Source organism: Eutrema salsugineum, unplaced genomic scaffold (assembly GCF_000478725.1).
Source record: "Eutrema salsugineum unplaced genomic scaffold, Eutsalg1_0 scaffold_13, whole genome shotgun sequence".
Lineage (NCBI taxonomy): Eukaryota > Viridiplantae > Streptophyta > Magnoliopsida > Brassicales > Brassicaceae > Eutrema > Eutrema salsugineum.
Window position 1 is genome coordinate 1,284,676 of NW_006256885.1, and position 17,221 is coordinate 1,301,896.

The following is a 17,221-nucleotide window of genomic DNA, read 5'->3' on the forward strand; positions in this document are numbered from 1 at the left end:
AATTAACCTTGATGATGTTTTCTGAATATGGTCATTGGTTTGGTTGCAAAGAAATCTATTTTAATGAAAGAAAAAAAACAATTACAGCCAGCCCACCATTCTCCCATGTTCTTTTGTGGGTTTTGGCCCAATACATCAATGGAAACTGATCTACCCAATTAGAAACAACAGAGAGAATTTCTACCGATAGGTCAAAGTCGTCGAGAAGAGGAAGCGTTAGAGTCTGAAGGTATACTTCTAGGGTTAGGGTTTACTTGTTAACAGTTAAGAGGTCTCGATTGTCTTTTTGATTCTGGTTCTCTGTCTCTCTCACCGCTTCAGGTTTGTATTACTTCTCTCAAATCGTTTTCGTTTCTCTTGTTCTTTTTTTTCTTTCTCTATTTGGTTGAACACTCGTATAGAATGTTTCCGCTGTTATCTCCTTATAATTATAACTATTAACAATCAATATCTTGGTTGTTTTTTGTTGGTTTGATCAGCAAGGATGGTCGTTACGGTTTCGGATGATGATGCATCGTCGTTGTGTTCCTTCGCATTAGATGCTACAACTTCGCAGAACTTCTGGTCAGAACGTCCTCATTCTTCGTATTCACTCAAAATCCAGAATCTCGCACAGCTCATCGGTGAAAAATACCAATCTCGTCGTTTCTTAGTAGATGACTACAACTGGTACTTTACTTAATTAATATTCATTGGTGATTTATCTTAACCATTACCTTAGATATGTTTACGAATAGAAAGCAACTTGTTTTTGCAAAAATTTAGGAGATTGATTATATATCCAAAAGGGAATGAAAAGGACAATGGAAGTGGATTTATTTCGATGTTCGTTGAAATAGACAGCACAACTGAGGCGTTAGCATATCTCACCTTCTTTGTCTATAACAAGAAAGTAAACAAATACTTTTGTTTTCAAGGTACGTATGTACAATTTCCTATTAATTCTATCTAGTGTCCACTTCATATATTTCGCATATAATTAGTCAACTATATCAGTAAATCCCTTTCTTGTTACTACATCTACATTAATTTGCCATATATAGATTTATAGTACACGCACACACACACTAACACTCGATCCTTACAGATACAGAAGTAAAGCGGTTTAATGCATTGAAGAAAGTTTGGGGAGTTTCTCAAATGCTTCCGGTTGAGATATTCAATGATCCTAAAAATGGATACATCTTTGATGAAGATCAATGCGAATTTGGTGTTGATGTGATGCTTGATTATCCCCTTACCAACTGGGAAGTAGTCTCTTTTAATGATAAGCTCCATTTTCCCAAATTCTCCTGGAGTGTCAAGCATTTCACAACGCTGAGAGATAAAGTTTACGTATCTAATAATTTTTCTGTGGGAGGAAAGACATGGTGAGTTCATATAATATCCCTATGTGTGTGTGCGCGCATGTGTATGAGTTTTATAACATGTGCATGATATATGTTCTCTAGGGTATTAAAGTTGTATCCCAAGTGCTTCTCTACATCATCAGATGACAAATGGATATCCATTTGTCTGCATCTAGCCTACAACGAAAGATTAATAAAGGATGAGAGGATTTACACGCGAGGTCATCTCCGAGTTCTAGATCCATTTGGAGACGATCACATCACAGAGAAATGTATGTGAACTTACTGTCTTAGCTTTCTTAAGTTAACACCAATATTGATGAGATGAGATATAACTCTCTCTAGAGATTGTGATATTCAGTTTGCTCCCTTGAGTATAATAACATGGAAGCTCAAAGATACTCTACTTTTTTTTGCAGTTAATTCCTGGCACGATGGATCAAACTCAGGCTGTGGTTGCGACAAAATTGTGTCAGTGGCTAAGCTTCGGGAGGATTATATGGACGAGGTAGACACTTTGAGTTTAGAGATCGAATTTGATGTTGTTTCTGCAACTAACTACTCACCTACCTCTTAAGCTCTCCCACTTCCGTCAGTCACCTTTGTTTTTACTCTCAAGTGATTCACTTTTATCAGGTTTTCCTTATGCACTGAAATGTCTTTTTTCTTTAATGACTTTATTGGAGAAAAAAAAATCAGTTGAGGAACTCGGTTCAGTTTGAGGTGGGACAAGTTGCGAAATTTGCTTAATAAATTCATTTTGTGATTGCTGAAGATATTGAAGTAAGCTATGTCGACACATTTTCAAAGTTTTGTTCAAATGATTAGAATCTGAGCTTTCTCCTATTGCATTACTAAATTATATCCTTCCCTTGGCCATTCTACAGATTTGGTTTCGAAGCACATCAATCATCACAATATTGATCTTTTTGGGCAACTCCAATGATTCTTTTTGGATGACTCACAACATGTCTCCGGTGGTGCTTCTCCACCACTAGGGAATCTGCCTTCCCCTCTCGTTAGGATCAGGTCTTGGAGCTTTCTTGGTAGGGTTCAGTTTTGATGATATTGATCTGATGCTTATTATCTACATTATACTTTATTGATAGGGTAAGTCGTTTTCCCCTTTTGTTAGGATTAGGTCTAGGAACTTTCTTGCTAGTACGCTCGTAATAGGACCAGTCTTCTAATCTCTCTTACGCTTAGTAGTAGCCAGCCTTAAAAGGTTGATACTAGAAAAAGAGACATTTTCAAACTAAGAGAAACAAAACGCTTCCTATTAATGAGCCATTTTCAAATACATTTCAATTAGGATACTATAGCTTTATATTTCTTTCTTATCTCAAAGCCAAGAGAATTTGTGCAGAGCAGAAATGAAGCAGAAGGGACGAATGTTTATTTAATTCCTCAAATATTTATAATTGGTAGATTTATTTCTCAATATCGTCAGATTGAATTCTCAAATATGAGTTGACTTGAAAAACTGAGTTTAGAAAAGTCAGCCTGCTAAACAATTAATAGAAAACGTTAAAATAAATTAAAGAAGCATAACATTTGATTCTTTTAATCTCAATTTTGTGCAGTTAACTCATATATAAGAATTTATCTGCAACCACGAAAAATTGGAAATAATTCTGCTAATTGCAAATTAAACGAGCATTTTACAAAGTATACATACATACACGATTTGATGTATTAAACGACTCCATAAAAGGAGTAAAATAGGACAAGGGTTCGGCCCAGTAAAAAAAAACAGTTGACTTTTCAGTTGGATTAGATGATCTTTGTTATCTGGTTGCGTTGGCCTGATTCTTTTTTTTTTTTTTTGGGTAAAATGTAAAGATGTTGGCCTGATTCTTGCGAAACAATTTTCAAACTCGTATTCTACAATACGATATCGAGTTCGGACTTCGGATCATACAACCTTATCGTAAAAATATATATTAAATATGTGACGAGGAACTATTTTTTGTTGTTGTTGTAGGTAACGAGGAAATTTTGAGATTGAATATTGGTTAATAAGAAAAAAAAACTAAGGTACAATAAATTTTAATAATTTACGTGCCGATGTTGCCTTTCACGTGGCCATCCTAGCTTTTTATTCCCACCATCGGCATGTCTCATTACCCCTCACTTCAACCGAGTAAAAAAAAAAAAAAAAATCAATAATCTCTTAAAGCTAAAAAGAAAATAAGTTAAATAACTAAAAACAAAACAAAAATCACTGTGAAAATAAAGAAGACGAAAGATAGATCCGAATCCCATCTCATCTGTAATCTTCTAATTCACTCACAATTTTTTTCTTTTTTTAAAAAAACCCCAAAAAACAAAACAGCCAAAAAGTCGGAGAATTTTTGTTGTTCCGATCCTCTGATTCTCTGAATATCCAAACCTCACAGACAACGCCGAGCGACAATGCTCTGCTATGTCGGAAAAGCCACCAAGATTTTCATTTTCATCGTCACCGTCGTCGTCGTCATTGGTCTCGTCGTTGGCTTCGGTATCCTCCGTCGACATTCCCACCACTGCTCCGGCGACTATTGCCCACCTTCCGCCGATTCTTCTTCTTCTTCCTCTTCCTCCACTTCCCCTTTTATAACTCCGTTTCCTGATCCAAACCCGAATCCAAACCCGAACCCGCCTGTTCTTGGATCTTCCCCACCAACTCCATCAGATTCATCATCACCAAACCCGTCTGTTCCAATTCTCCCAAATCCGCCGGCGCCGATCGTGAACCCGAACCCGCCTCCGCCTCCTTCTACGCCTAATCCGAATCCTCCGCCGCAATTTTCACCTCCTCCGCCGGATTTTGATACAACCACCGCACCGCCTCCGCCTACACTGCAGACAACAATCGCGCCGCCGCCTCCAGCGACGGTGTCGGCATCTCCGCCATTAAATCCGCCGAGCTCCGTCGTCAACACTCCCGCTCCTTTGCATGCTAAGCTGGTCAATGACTAAACTTGACTATACCTTTGTAAATTCCGCCATTTTTTGTTCTCATCACTTTCTTGTTCTTGATCTTGATTCGTTTGTTTTTATTCTTCTTCTAATTAGATCAAATTTTCTAATCGTCAATCTTTAAATCAAGTTGAAACTTCTATTCTGATTTTCATGAGGCTTTATGTGATGTTCACCATATAGGAAGAAAGATCCGATCGAATGTTAACACACATATTTTGTCTTACTAATTTCCAGTTATCCCATGGGGAGTGAGTTGTCAATCAATCTTTATCATAGGATTTATGACAAAGAAATAATGTTGTTTTTTTAGTTAAGTATTTGTTTGTTTTAGCTTCTAAGTTAATTAAAGGCCTTACTTAAAAGAGAGAGTATCATTGTCTTAGCGGTCACCAGTCAAATCTCCTTTTTGGCTGGTAAACTATATAATTACTTTTTGGATATTACATTATTAACATTGAAATAATTCAAATGTAACTGTGAAAACACAGAGTTAGGAGGGGTCAAGAGACAAGAGGTGGGTCAATGGGTTAAGAATCCCATGGATTTTGTCTGACTAATTTTGACCACTTCATCTTTGCAAAATTCTAGTCTTTTGTTCCGTACCCTTTTTCATTTTTTGCTTTACTTTATCATTCCTGTTGTTTCCTTCCCATATTTTATTGATAGTAAACTGGGTGTTATTTAAACACTTTTAACATTTGAGGTCAAAAAAAAAAAAAAAACACTTTAACATTTATTTATTTGTTATATGACACCAAAGAGATTCTTTAAATTTGCATATATGAAACCTGAATTCTTAGAAATGTTATTTATTACTATTAGTATCAGAAGGAGACCTCTGGTTGAGCTGTTGGTGCATTAACTGTTTTACAAGAGTGTCTCTGGAGTCTGGAGCTTTTACTTGATGAACCAACATTTTTTGGTAACTGAAGCAACATTTATGAGACTTTTTTGTATTAAATGCTAATTAGTTTTAAATGTTTTAATATGGGCCTGTTCAACGTCAAAGAATTTGTTTTTTTTTTATCATGGGCTTTACTATATGTCCCAAATCAAAACTTGATTTAACCGTTTACCTTGAAACGCACCTAATGTATTTGAATATGTGATTAATGTGGGAAACTTTGTGATCACTATTATTAAGTGAACTCCACGATAGAAGGTTACAAAACGACAGCAGAGCTGCAGAAAAGTAAACCACACAACAATGTTTTAACTAGTTAATGTTTTTAATGTGACACCATTTTTCTATAACTGCAGGATAATCCGAGTTTTTACTGCCATACTATTTCGGTATTTCCTTTAAGGTGAATGTAAACATCAAGTAGCTTATTTACCGATTTTTTTAATATATCTGAATACAACACTATTTCGACTAAGCAAATGAGAATTGTTTGATAATTCCACACTTAATGAGAATCGATCATTGACATAGACCAACAAGACAACTTCTCATCAAGTAGGAACCACTAGTCCACTTTCACTTGATTTAGTACAACATTTTTCATTGTTGGAATTGGTAACCTTTAAATTGAACAACATTTGTGACGCTGAATCGTCTTACAAATATTTGGGCTGACCCTTATTACATAATTCCTCATCAAGTGGAATAGGTAATGATACAAGTATTCATGTGGTTTGGGCTTAGAAGAATTTTCAATCAATGTATTTCCAAAAAATAGTTCTCATATTTGAAACCCGTTCTTCAACATCACTAAGTAATATGTAATCCCTGGCCCAAACTTTTCAGCAAAAATATATCGTCAAAACTGATTTTGTTGATGACAAAAAGAAAAAAAAACTGATTTTGTTAAAAATTTGTTAGGGGTTAAAACCAAAACAAAGAAGTGGTTAGGGCTGTCAAGTTCCATACTTCCATGCACCATCGTTTTCCGAAAAACTCATGATCGCTCTACCTGTATCTTTGGAACGAATTAAACCATTAAAGTCATTAATTCATTATAACCCAAACTAATGGATTCTCTAAACTATTAAAGCATATCTAGTTCTGGAGAACGAATAGTTATATTTTAAATTCAATGATCTTATGCTTACTTAAAAAGATCCACATTATTGATAAGGACCGATCTCTATACTCCGGACTCGTGGAGTGCCAGCAACCTTATCATTGAACATAATTATATAGTTATCAAGTCAAACTATGTAGTATACATTATACAGACAGTCAAACATGACTATTGGCTTTTACCTTTGATTTGACCAATAATGCATAACTATACAAACTTTTATAGTTTACTTGAGTATATCTTAATGAGAAATCCTTTAGACGACATTTACCTTATATGAAAATCATGAACATAAGTCCAAAATTTCGATAGAATTCTATTTACTTAATGTGGTTACTTTTATATTTTATTTTGTGTGTGTGTTGATATTATAGAGTTTCAGAATTCGTAACTATACTTTTTTTTTCTCAGTGTATTATTTTGATATGAAAAAATTGAATATTTTTTTTTCAAGATATTTTGCGTATGATTGGAACCGGTGATGGTGGACGTCGCTTACGCAAAAACAAAGGATTAGGAGAAAGAAATGGAGCAATGTGCCCACTTAAAGAAAAAAAGGAGCAATGTGGTTCACCACCTTCGTTGACCTGTCCTCATCAAATTGACTCAGCAGAGCACATGTGACCAATATCTTCTGCTGGTTATCCGTTGATGTTTGAATTATTTAGTCAAAAACCAATCAGCATCTCATAATATTCTCTTATATTTTAATTAAATTTACATTATATTTTATAGACTAACATAAGTCAATTTGTTACGCTATAAGAAAAAGTAAACATATAAAACCCAGATGACTTCTTCTCCTTCTTAAAAAATAGATGGTACTTCGGTCATATTTTATTACACGATACATTTCTTTGGCGTCTTTTTTTTTTTAACACACAATATACATGGGGTTCTATGAAATATCTTTTCGAAAGCAAACAGAAAAGATTTTTTTTTTTTTTTCGTTTTCCCATCTACTAATGATTGGTAAAAAAATTAAGAAAATTAAGTTGTCTATCATATTTCGAACAAATATATAGATATCATTAGAAACGGTTAAACATTTCAGCCTTTGCTGTCTTATCAAGACTATATAGTGTTTGCTTTTAAGTCATCACTTCTAAAAGCTATTAAATTCTGTGGGTTGAAACCATTACATTAAACACCAATAGAGTATAACTTTACATGTATACTATTACATCTACAAACGTTGGAAGAAGGCTTCAGTATATATATATACTAAGAAGAGACTTACATTTTATTGGCTCAACACATTGTTAAACAGCAAAACATAATACATTTCTATACATATCCCATTAGCTTCAATAATAAATTAAGACAGTACGTTTGGCTCAGGAACACTTTTATTTTGGACCTCTAATCAAGCAATCTTAACAAAAGGGTAAATTTCATACCGAAAGTTACAACTCCCACCTACAACTCTCCCTCCTTCTTTACCGTCGCAGCAATTAGGAAGCTCCCCAATAATCCCATCCAAACACGCCTTGCAACTCTCTCTCCTCAAGTCCCTTGTACACTGCACCAGTCCGTATAGCTTCTTCTTCTCCAGATTCTTCTCCCCTGTCGCAAACAGCTTCTGGTTGTCTCCAGTAGTCGCTTTCTGCGTTAGCTCAGTTAATAGAGCCTTTGTCTGCGTGTTAAAGGATGCAGGATCGCTCACGTTGTTGACGTTGTACAAATAGAATCTGTTCTCGTAATCGATCTTTCCGAAGAAATTGGTTGAGGAATACTTGACTAGACAGTTGTCGTACCATATTATCCCTGCTTTGTTGTTGGGACATCTCTGACGTAACTGTCACATAACACCAACATCAAGAAAAATCCTCAAACTCGATCATAAAATATTTTTCCTTTTCCAATTTTTAAGAATTGATTTTTTGTCTATTACTTGTTTTGTTACATAGTAAGGGTTCTTTTATTTGTAGCTTTCAATATAACATTTGAACCATATTTTATCCTTTTTATCAAAGTTAATAAATTTTAGATTTCAAATCATCATCACTTAATTATTGGTATACAATATTGGTATATTTAATATAACGGGTAATGTCTAAAATGTGTTTTGTGAGAAATGTGTAAAATGACTCGTTTTGTCGATATGGACAATCTTTAATTAACAAATTGTATTCTATAATTTAAATATTAATAAATAATAGCATGGAAATGTAAAATAACACTGATAAACGACTTTGTTATTACGGTTTTTTTTCTGTTTGGTTGTACGTCAATGCTTATGATCTTATGCGGTTTCTATAGGTCTTTGAGATGTAACCAAAACTTATATGTGTAATTAATATGTAAAGATCTTAAGGTTACCTCAGGGATGGCGGTCGCGAGACAGGAGCCACAGTCAGAGGAAGAGGCATCGCCGCGGCAAAGGGCCAATCCGTTGACGTTGTCTGGACTATTACCAGCGGAGGAGGCGGCGAAACCGGAGGATGGAACTCTGTAAGAGATACGACGAAAGAGACTGTCGAGGTTTGACTCGTACGGACTCTTCGACGTGAAGTTCCCTTCAATGTCAGAGCACTTGTGGTATAGAAACGCATTGTTTTGGCTTTGGGACGAAACGCTTTGTATAAAGAGAAGTTGTATGGCTAAGGCCAATACAGAGACTGAAACGATGCCTTTTAGTGGGGAGGATGGAGACATTGTTTAGGATTTATAATAGTTTTCTTTTGGGAGAGTTTCTTTGATGGAAAAAGTGTTGAGGTTGGGATGATTATATATAGTGGCTGGACGATTTTGGAGTTTGCGTGGTATTAAGTTTTTTTTTTTGTTTTTTTTTTATCTATTTATTTATATAATAATTATTAGAATAGTTGAAGTGTTCAGTTTTGTACGATTGGGACTTGGGCATTTTCAAAGATTGAATGTTCCTTTTGAAAAAAAAAGAAAACGAAAGTCAATTTAGCTGATTGGCTCCATTAGATTCTAGATAAAACAAAATTGTCAAAACAGCATTTTTGTTTTTGTAATATCCCTAAGGGAAAAGAGGGAGTTGGGAGACTTGATACATGCGGCCACGAAAACGTCAACGTTCAAAGATTTGACTGAGTGAAACTCTTCAGATCCACGATACGTACGGTGCCGACCTAAAATTAATGACATCAATGACAAAGAATTAAACGTGTTTATGGTAAAAAAAAAACTTCGACAATGACGAATTCTTAAGCATGCATCAGTGACAAATAATCAAACATGTTTATAGTAAAAAAATGGGATAACTATTCAACTAAGAACGCAAAAGACCATTTAACCATTAAAGCGAAAACAGTACAACTTTTGATGGAATAATCGAAAGTAATATATAAAAAAGAAAAAAAATTTGGTGACATCAATTAGCCACAAATACCTACTTTATCTTAGCCAAGCTAGCTTCCAAAGCCTCTAGACCAGCAAACCACTAGATTAGTCCTCCTTCTCAAGATCTTTATAGAACGTACCTTCAAACTTTCTCTGTCGCTTGATTTCTGAGTTGTGTAGAATGGGAAGCTCAGAAATCCTTCTAAGGGAATTGTTTGAATTTGTTACCAATGCAACACTAAATCTTCTTATGTTCCACCGACTCCCTTAATTCTTGCTCTTCGCGATTACGTTCTTCATCTGAAAGACTTACCTTAAATAAAACTTGTGGTCTTTACTTTGCTTAATATGTGGTTAACCCAACATTTGTTAAACAGAATCCCCACTTTCCGGTTTATAATTACATTTGTCTGAGAATATGTTTTATTCAGACCTCAACCCGAGGTGGTTAATATTGACAATGCGAGGTGAATGCTGATTTTTTTGTATATCAGTTTATAAAACTTCTTAGATTCGTTAAAAGAATATCCAAAAATTATAGAAAAGAGAGGAAACAAAAGCTATTGTCTCCCTATATATTAATAACCAAATTAAAGGGTGAAGAATAACAAATCTTGTACCTTAGTTATCCATATGACATAAGTCACATAATTGTCAGGAGAATGTCTTGAGCATCGCCATCAAACATGCTTTAGGTGCTAATAAAAGGGTATAACTCATACCTCAAATTACAGGTCGTACTCAAAACTCTCCCTCCTTGTTTACCTTGGCAGCACTTGGAAAGCTCCCTGATAATCAATTCCAAACAATCTTTACATAAGGCTATGTCTTTCGCACACTGCACCATTGCATACAGTTTCTTCGTCCCTAGCCTCTCCTCCCCCGCCGCATAATATATAGGTTCGTTTCCTTCCCCTGCTGAACGGGTGGCTTTCGGGATCAAGTTGTAGAGAAAATCCTCCGTCTTCTTGTTGAACAACTTTGTCTCGCCGTTTATGTTGTTTGGGTTGTGCAAAGAGAACCTATTCTCGTAATCGATCTTCCTTGGAGCTCGTTGATCGCTCGTACTAACATCGAGAAAACATTGGTCGTACCATATTATTCCCCCTTTGTTTCTCTCACATCTCCTACGTAGCTGTCACAGGCAAACATATATAGTTTATGTATCATTACAACTTACCAATTAGTACTCTATTTATGTAGTGTTATATTTATAAGTAGATGCATATATACATATTTTACCATATAGGCCAATTTATACATAGAATCAGTCATGTATGCCACCGTAAAGGAAGCAGAACCACACAATTTACTTGAAGAAGGCCTTGATCAAATTTAGTTTTGGGGAAAAATAACAACTTCTTTCTCAATGAGTTTAAAAATCCAAATTAATAGATTATGCATAAGTTCATATATATATGTAACTATATGTAAGTGATTTTAGTTGAAGCTTTTCAAATATATATTACAATATTGTTCTCATCAAACTAACTCACGTTTGTTTGAAATCACATAACATAACATTTATTATAGTTATCTAGTTTATACTATTCTAAATTATAACAAGTAGAATCACAATATTAAGTGTTTTCTTAGCCATCCAGTGTATGTAAATATACGATGGCTAATTAATAATGTTGAAGTGACATTACCCCGGCCACAGCGGTGGCATAGCATGAACGACACTTGGACCCATAGGAGTCGCCTCGGCATTGGAATATGAAGGCAACTGTATTGGGAGCCTCACCATAAGATATGTGCTCGAAACCATTCTGCAAATTAATAGAGACGGTTTTGATGAGATAGTTTAGGTTTTCCTCATATTTACTTCCCGACTGGTATTTCCCTTCACTGACGCGACATTTGTGGTTGAGATACGCATTGGTAAGATTCAGGGATGAAACACTGCGTATGAGGAGGAGCTGTATAGCCAACATATGGATAGAAACGAGGCGCTTGGATAGAAAATATGAAGAGTACATGATTGGCTTCTTTTAGTAACGAGATTAACTAGTTGTCTCAAAACGATGTTTCTTTTTGGCTGCCTTATACAAAACTGGATTTGATCATTTTTGTTTGCAGAAGTGTCTTTTTTTTCTTTGGTCTGTAATAGACAAGAGAGAGGAGTTTTGTATTTTCGGCTAGGGATTAGGATGGCATATGGAAAAAGTCAAAGTTCGAAGGTTTGTTTGAGTAAATTCTTTAAGGATCGCACAAGAATAAAAATATAGTTGACCAAAAATATGAAGGCATGCATATAGCATTGATACGTAGTTATTGATTAAAAATCGGGATATTGTCTAAAATATCAAACTTTTAAGTTTTTGTTTAAAATTCTAAACTATCCTTTTTTTGTTTCGTATTAACATATATCAATAATACCACAAATAAGATTTCTTGTCCAAGAAAAAGGATATTTGAAGAACAAAATTTATAGAAAAATGACACTTGAGATGATGGAGGATAATTAAGATCATTATTATTAATTTTGGTTGGAATGATATGTCGCAGATGCTCAAGAAGCTCCTAATTACACACATGATCCATATATAACTTAAGAGAATTTAGAAAATAGTTTAGCAAAAAAAAAAAAAAATTGGAAGTATAGAATTAGAAACCACGGATGTGCATCTACGTACATTAAGTGATAGGCAAGGAGTTATTCTCTCGTCTAATTTCCGTGGCTTCAACAATTCTTATTTTGAGTTTGTTATGGTTCATCTCTTATTGATCCATGTAGAATTAATCATTTCAGCATCACCTCTTCCTCGATCCATGTAGAATTAGTCATTTCAGTATCACTCTTCCTTAATCCATTTAGAGATCATTTCAGATTTGTATTACAGCGATTTGAGCTATATTTGTTGAAATTTTGTGACGTGTATCCAACTAAATTAATTTTAAACGGAATTTTGTGAGATATTCGTTGAAAAAAACATCAACGACTTGGGTCATCAGAAAAATCTGTTAACATTTTCTTGTAGTGCGTCTCCCCGGGAATATTAAGAGGGAATATTGGACATTAGGTAATGGTTTACTGTGAAAGGGGGGGGTTTGTAACGGATGTTTATTCATGTGTATCAGCGTATAGCGTACAACTAAAATCAATATATTGTACCCTATTCATGGGTATGGCTAGGGCCCAAACAAACAAAAAAGGAAGCAAAGTAGAAAACAAAACAAAAAAAGGTTAAAGGTCATTGAAAAGTTGTCAGGAGAATATGTTCTACATCTTCATCCGACAGTATTTTCAGCCCTAAGAAAAGGATATAGCTCATACCTAACATTACAGCTCCTACCCAAATACAATCTTGCTCCTTGTTTACCACCGCAGCATTTGAAAAGCTCTTTGATACTCGATTCCAAACAAACCTTACATTCCACAGGGGTTTTCGCACACTGCACCATTGCATACAATCTCTTTGCCCCAAGCCTTTTGTCCCCCGCAGCATAATTTACCAAGTTGATACCGTCTGGTATAATGGCTTTCAGCATAAGTTCGTTGAGGAACTCCCTTGTCATCCTGTTGAACGACTGTGTATCCCCATTCACGTTGTTTGGATTATACATAGAGAACGTATTCTTGTAATCGATCGCTGAGGATGGGGTTTCGATCGTACCAACATCCAGAAAACATTGGTCGTACCATATTATTGCCGCTTTGTTTCTTGGACACCTCCTACGAAACTGTCATAAATACATGCATATATGATATATGGTTTGTTTCAGTTTCAATGCAAATATGTGGATTTAACTTTCCTAATTTTTTTTACTAAAGTGATTAAGAAAGTAGAGATATATAATGTTTTCTAGATTTTCCTTATATATAACCATTTAGTAAAATAAAATCAACGTATAATAAAAAAAGATGGTAAATTAAAAAAAAAACGATGGTAAATTTATCTAAAAAACGATGGTAAATTTATCCAAAAACGATAGCAAATTGATTAAATCCAAACTTTTTTATTTCATGAAACCAGAAAGAACCTACGACCCGGGAGAAACGTTTGTATATATTGTGTGAAACCTAATAATTCATTTTTCTCTCTTTCTCTATTTGTACTAGGAGATTATTTATATATCATTGATTTTTTTGGGTCTTTTCTTTAATTTATTTTGGTTTGAAATTATGATCATTTCTTTGAGTACGAAGGCTGTTAATTTTAGATTTCTTTTCTGGTAAAAAATATTATTAGAATAACTGAAACACAAATTCTGTTTTGAAATATGATTTATATGATCTCTACCAGTTATATTACTTTCGAATGCTATATATAAATCAAAATTTGTTACGATCTTAAAATGTTTTTTTGGTCAACCATTATGCAATTTGTAAAAATGTGACGGCTAATTGATGATGTTGAAATGACATTACCCCAGCAATGGCGGTAGCATAGCAGGAGCGGCAATTGGGCCCGTAGGAGTCGCCACGGCACTGGAATAAGATTGTGACAGAATTGGGAGCCTCACCATAAGACATTAATATGTTACCGTAATTAAATTTACGGTTAGAGATTACTTCGATGAGATGGTTGAGGTTACCTTCGTACTTGCTTCCAGGCTTATAACTCCCTTCACGTACTAGGCAATTGTGGTGCAAGTACGCATTGGTAAGGTTCATGGACGAGACGCTGCGTACGAATAGGAGTTGTATAGCTAAAATATAGACAGAAATTAGGCGTTTGGAGACAGGATATGACGAGTACATGTACATTGTTTTAGATTTTGACTCCTTTTTATCCAGATGGTGGGGGGTGTTTTATTTTTGTTTAACAAATGAAGCTTGGAGAATGGTATGTTTATATATGAGACTCAGAGGGATTTTTTATCTTGTTGGTTTCATTAGTAGCTATTATCTCAGACAATGTTCTTTTTGGTTATCTTATAGAAAACTCGATTGATCATTTCAGTTTTTTTTTTTCTTCTCGATAATAGACAGGACAGAGGGATTATGTATTTTCGGCGAGGGATGGGGAGAACGGAGAAGAAGTCAAAGTTCATATGTTTCACTCTCTGTGAACGTGTTTTGAGGGTCCAAGAGTAGTATAATTTCACAAGTTTATGATCTCATATTTATGTTACAACAATATCAAAACTAAAAGTGTAACCATAAATTACATATTATCATTTTAAATGTGTAATCTCATAGATTTTCTCATTCATTTATACATTCATATTTAAAATTAAAAAAAATAACATGTTACAACAATAGCAAAACTAATAGTTTAACACAAATTGCAGCGATCATTTTTTTTATAATGATTTTATATCACAAATTGCAGCGATCATGCGTATAACTTTAAATCGCCCATGAAAAATTTAACGACTCAAATTTATGTTGCAGATCACTATGACTTATCATTGTGCATGATTGATCACAGCCACATGCAAAAGAGCAAGATAATGTTAATTATTTTATAACATTTCATATAACCATCTTAAGTTTGTTATATATTGAAAAAATTATCTAAAAATAAGAGAGAGAAGAGATCGAAGAACTCTTTATTAATAAATCCAATGAAGTTAATGGGAGAGGGATAACTGTGGGAGAGGGATAACTGTGTGTTTGGACCATATTCATAGGCACCTTGACAAAAAAAAAAGGGAAAGACACACCAAAGGAGAAGAAAAAGATAAAAGTATAAAAAGATTCGAAACAGTCTTTTAATTAAGTCCTAAGAAAAGGATATATCTCATACCTAAGATTACAACTCGTACCCAAAACTCTCGCTCCTTGTTTACCATCGCAACACTTGGAAAGCTGTCTGATACTCCATTCCAAACAATCCTTGCAACGGGCTATGTCTTTCGCGCACTGCACCATTGCATACAATTTATTCGCACCAAGGCTTATTTCTCCGGCCGCATAATATAACAAGTTGGTGCTATTTGCTTCAGCCTTATCAGCTTTCAGAATCAGGCTGGAGAGGAAATCTCTCGTCTTCTTGTTGAACGACTCTTTATCCCCTTTCATGTTGTTTGGGTTGTGCATAGAGAATGTATTCTGGTAATCGATTTTCCTTGGGGTGGAATTAATTGTACCAATATCGAGAAAACATTGGTCGTACCATATTGTTGCCCCTTTATTTCTTGGACATCTCCTACGAAGCTGTCATACGTACATATCAATTTATGTTGGTTCATTGTAAATGAAGATTTAACTTTTCAATGAAGAGATATGTTTTGTTTTCCCTAAGAAGTTTTACAATAAATAATGAATTACTATTCTGATTAAAAGATAATAACGGTCGCACACGATAGGTAAATATGTGAAGGCTAATTAATAATGTTGAAGTGACATTACCTCGGCAACGGCGGTGGCAAAGCAGGAACGACAGGTGGACCCGTAGGAGTCACCTCGGCATTGGATTATGACGTTAACGGAATTGGGAGGGGCCTCTTCATTAGACATGTGTTCGAAACCGTCCGGAAAATTGCCGGTAGAGAGGTGACTGATGAGGGAGTTGAGGTCTTTCTCGTACTTGCTTCCAGGCTTATAGTTCCCTTGATTCAAAAAGCATTTGTGGTGCAGATACGCATTGGTAAGGTTCAGGGATGAAACGCTGCGTACAAGGAGGAGCTGTATAGCCAATATATGGATAGAAACAAGACGTTTGGATTGAAAATATGAAGAATACATTGTTTTTTAAAAAAATATATAACTAAAGCGTTGAGATTGTCAGACTGGGATCTTTCTATGATTGGCTTCGTGAGTAGATAGGTTAACTAATTATCTCAAAACGATATTCTTTTCGGGTAATCTTATACAAAAGTTGATTGATGATTACAATTTGTAGAAGAAATATTTTTTTTTTTCTTTTGTGTGTGTGTGTCTGTAACAGACATGAGAGACTTGTGTAATTACGGCGAGGGATGGGGAGGGCCGATGAAAAGGTCAAAAGCTCGAAAAATTGTCTGAGTTATGTCTCTATCAATTAAGGATCGCACAAGAATGATGACATTATAGTATTGATCACGTAGTTTTGGGTAAATAAACTAAAATCTATCCATATAATGTTGTTTCTCATTAACACATATATTAAATTTATTTGTGCAAAACATAAATTTGTAGCAAATAAGAGAACTGAAGAATAACTTTAAAAGAAAATTGACGCTCGAGATGAAGGATAATAAAACGATTTGCTTTGATTGATATGTTGAAAATGCTCAAGAACCTTCTCCTATTTACATACATAAACCGTAAGTCCGTAATACATCTTTTCTTTTTATTTATCTTGTTGGCACTTAAATCTTTTTAAAAATTAGAAACAACACAATTCTTTGTTGGAGTAAGCTTGAAAGAAGCTTGTTGAGCAAGTTTCTAGAAGATTCTTTATGTTATGTTTCCTAAAAGAGTTAGGTCTAAGAAAAAGAAATTAGGAGTTATCTAATTACCTTATTCTAATAGGTTTAGGAGTAGTTAAACATCTATATAAGGAGATGCCAATGTGTGGCATAACTTATGAGTTTTGAGTTTTGATTTTTTAGGTTTTTGAGTGAGTTTTCCTAAAGTTTAATAAAAGTGAGTTTTATTAACTTGATCTCAAAGCTAGTTCGATAATATTTGGT

The 17,221-nt window shown here is 34.6% G+C and overlaps 6 protein-coding genes across 6 annotated transcripts; 2 read left to right on the top strand and 4 right to left on the bottom strand.

Moving 5' to 3' along the window:
• The first annotated feature begins 484 nt into the window (after positions 1 to 484).
• On the top strand, positions 485 to 1,926 carry LOC18023671. The gene is made up of 5 exons (XM_024159198.1): positions 485 to 669; positions 766 to 917; positions 1,088 to 1,370; positions 1,452 to 1,621; positions 1,769 to 1,926. Exons 1-5 carry the CDS (start codon positions 485 to 487, stop codon positions 1,924 to 1,926), a joined length of 948 nt encoding a protein of 315 aa, XP_024014966.1.
• A 1,694-nt stretch (positions 1,927 to 3,620) lies between these two features.
• On the top strand, positions 3,621 to 4,484 carry LOC112089010 (proline-rich receptor-like protein kinase PERK8). The gene has a single exon (XM_024159832.1). It carries the CDS (start codon positions 3,765 to 3,767, stop codon positions 4,308 to 4,310), a length of 546 nt encoding a protein of 181 aa, XP_024015600.1. The 5' UTR covers positions 3,621 to 3,764; the 3' UTR covers positions 4,311 to 4,484.
• A 3,063-nt stretch (positions 4,485 to 7,547) lies between these two features.
• LOC18023672 (cysteine-rich repeat secretory protein 38) lies at positions 7,548 to 9,062 on the bottom strand. Its single transcript, XM_006406154.2, has 2 exons — positions 8,663 to 9,062; positions 7,548 to 8,138 (listed from the first exon to the last, which is right to left on the bottom strand). The coding sequence occupies exons 1-2, from the start codon at positions 8,996 to 8,998 to the stop codon at positions 7,707 to 7,709; spliced, it is 768 nt and encodes a 255-aa protein (XP_006406217.1). The 5' UTR covers positions 8,999 to 9,062; the 3' UTR covers positions 7,548 to 7,706.
• A 1,281-nt stretch (positions 9,063 to 10,343) lies between these two features.
• On the bottom strand, positions 10,344 to 11,634 carry LOC18023673 (putative cysteine-rich repeat secretory protein 37). The gene is made up of 2 exons (XM_006406155.1): positions 11,305 to 11,634; positions 10,344 to 10,787 (listed from the first exon to the last, which is right to left on the bottom strand). The coding sequence occupies exons 1-2, from the start codon at positions 11,632 to 11,634 to the stop codon at positions 10,344 to 10,346; spliced, it is 774 nt and encodes a 257-aa protein (XP_006406218.1).
• A 1,252-nt stretch (positions 11,635 to 12,886) lies between these two features.
• Positions 12,887 to 14,360, bottom strand: LOC18023674 (putative cysteine-rich repeat secretory protein 37). Its single transcript, XM_006406156.1, has 2 exons — positions 14,028 to 14,360; positions 12,887 to 13,339 (listed from the first exon to the last, which is right to left on the bottom strand). Exons 1-2 carry the CDS (start codon positions 14,358 to 14,360, stop codon positions 12,887 to 12,889), a joined length of 786 nt encoding a protein of 261 aa, XP_006406219.1.
• A 960-nt stretch (positions 14,361 to 15,320) lies between these two features.
• LOC18023675 (cysteine-rich repeat secretory protein 34) lies at positions 15,321 to 16,292 on the bottom strand. The gene is made up of 2 exons (XM_006406157.1): positions 15,957 to 16,292; positions 15,321 to 15,761 (listed from the first exon to the last, which is right to left on the bottom strand). Exons 1-2 carry the CDS (start codon positions 16,290 to 16,292, stop codon positions 15,321 to 15,323), a joined length of 777 nt encoding a protein of 258 aa, XP_006406220.1.
• Positions 16,293 to 17,221: the final 929 nt, after the last annotated feature.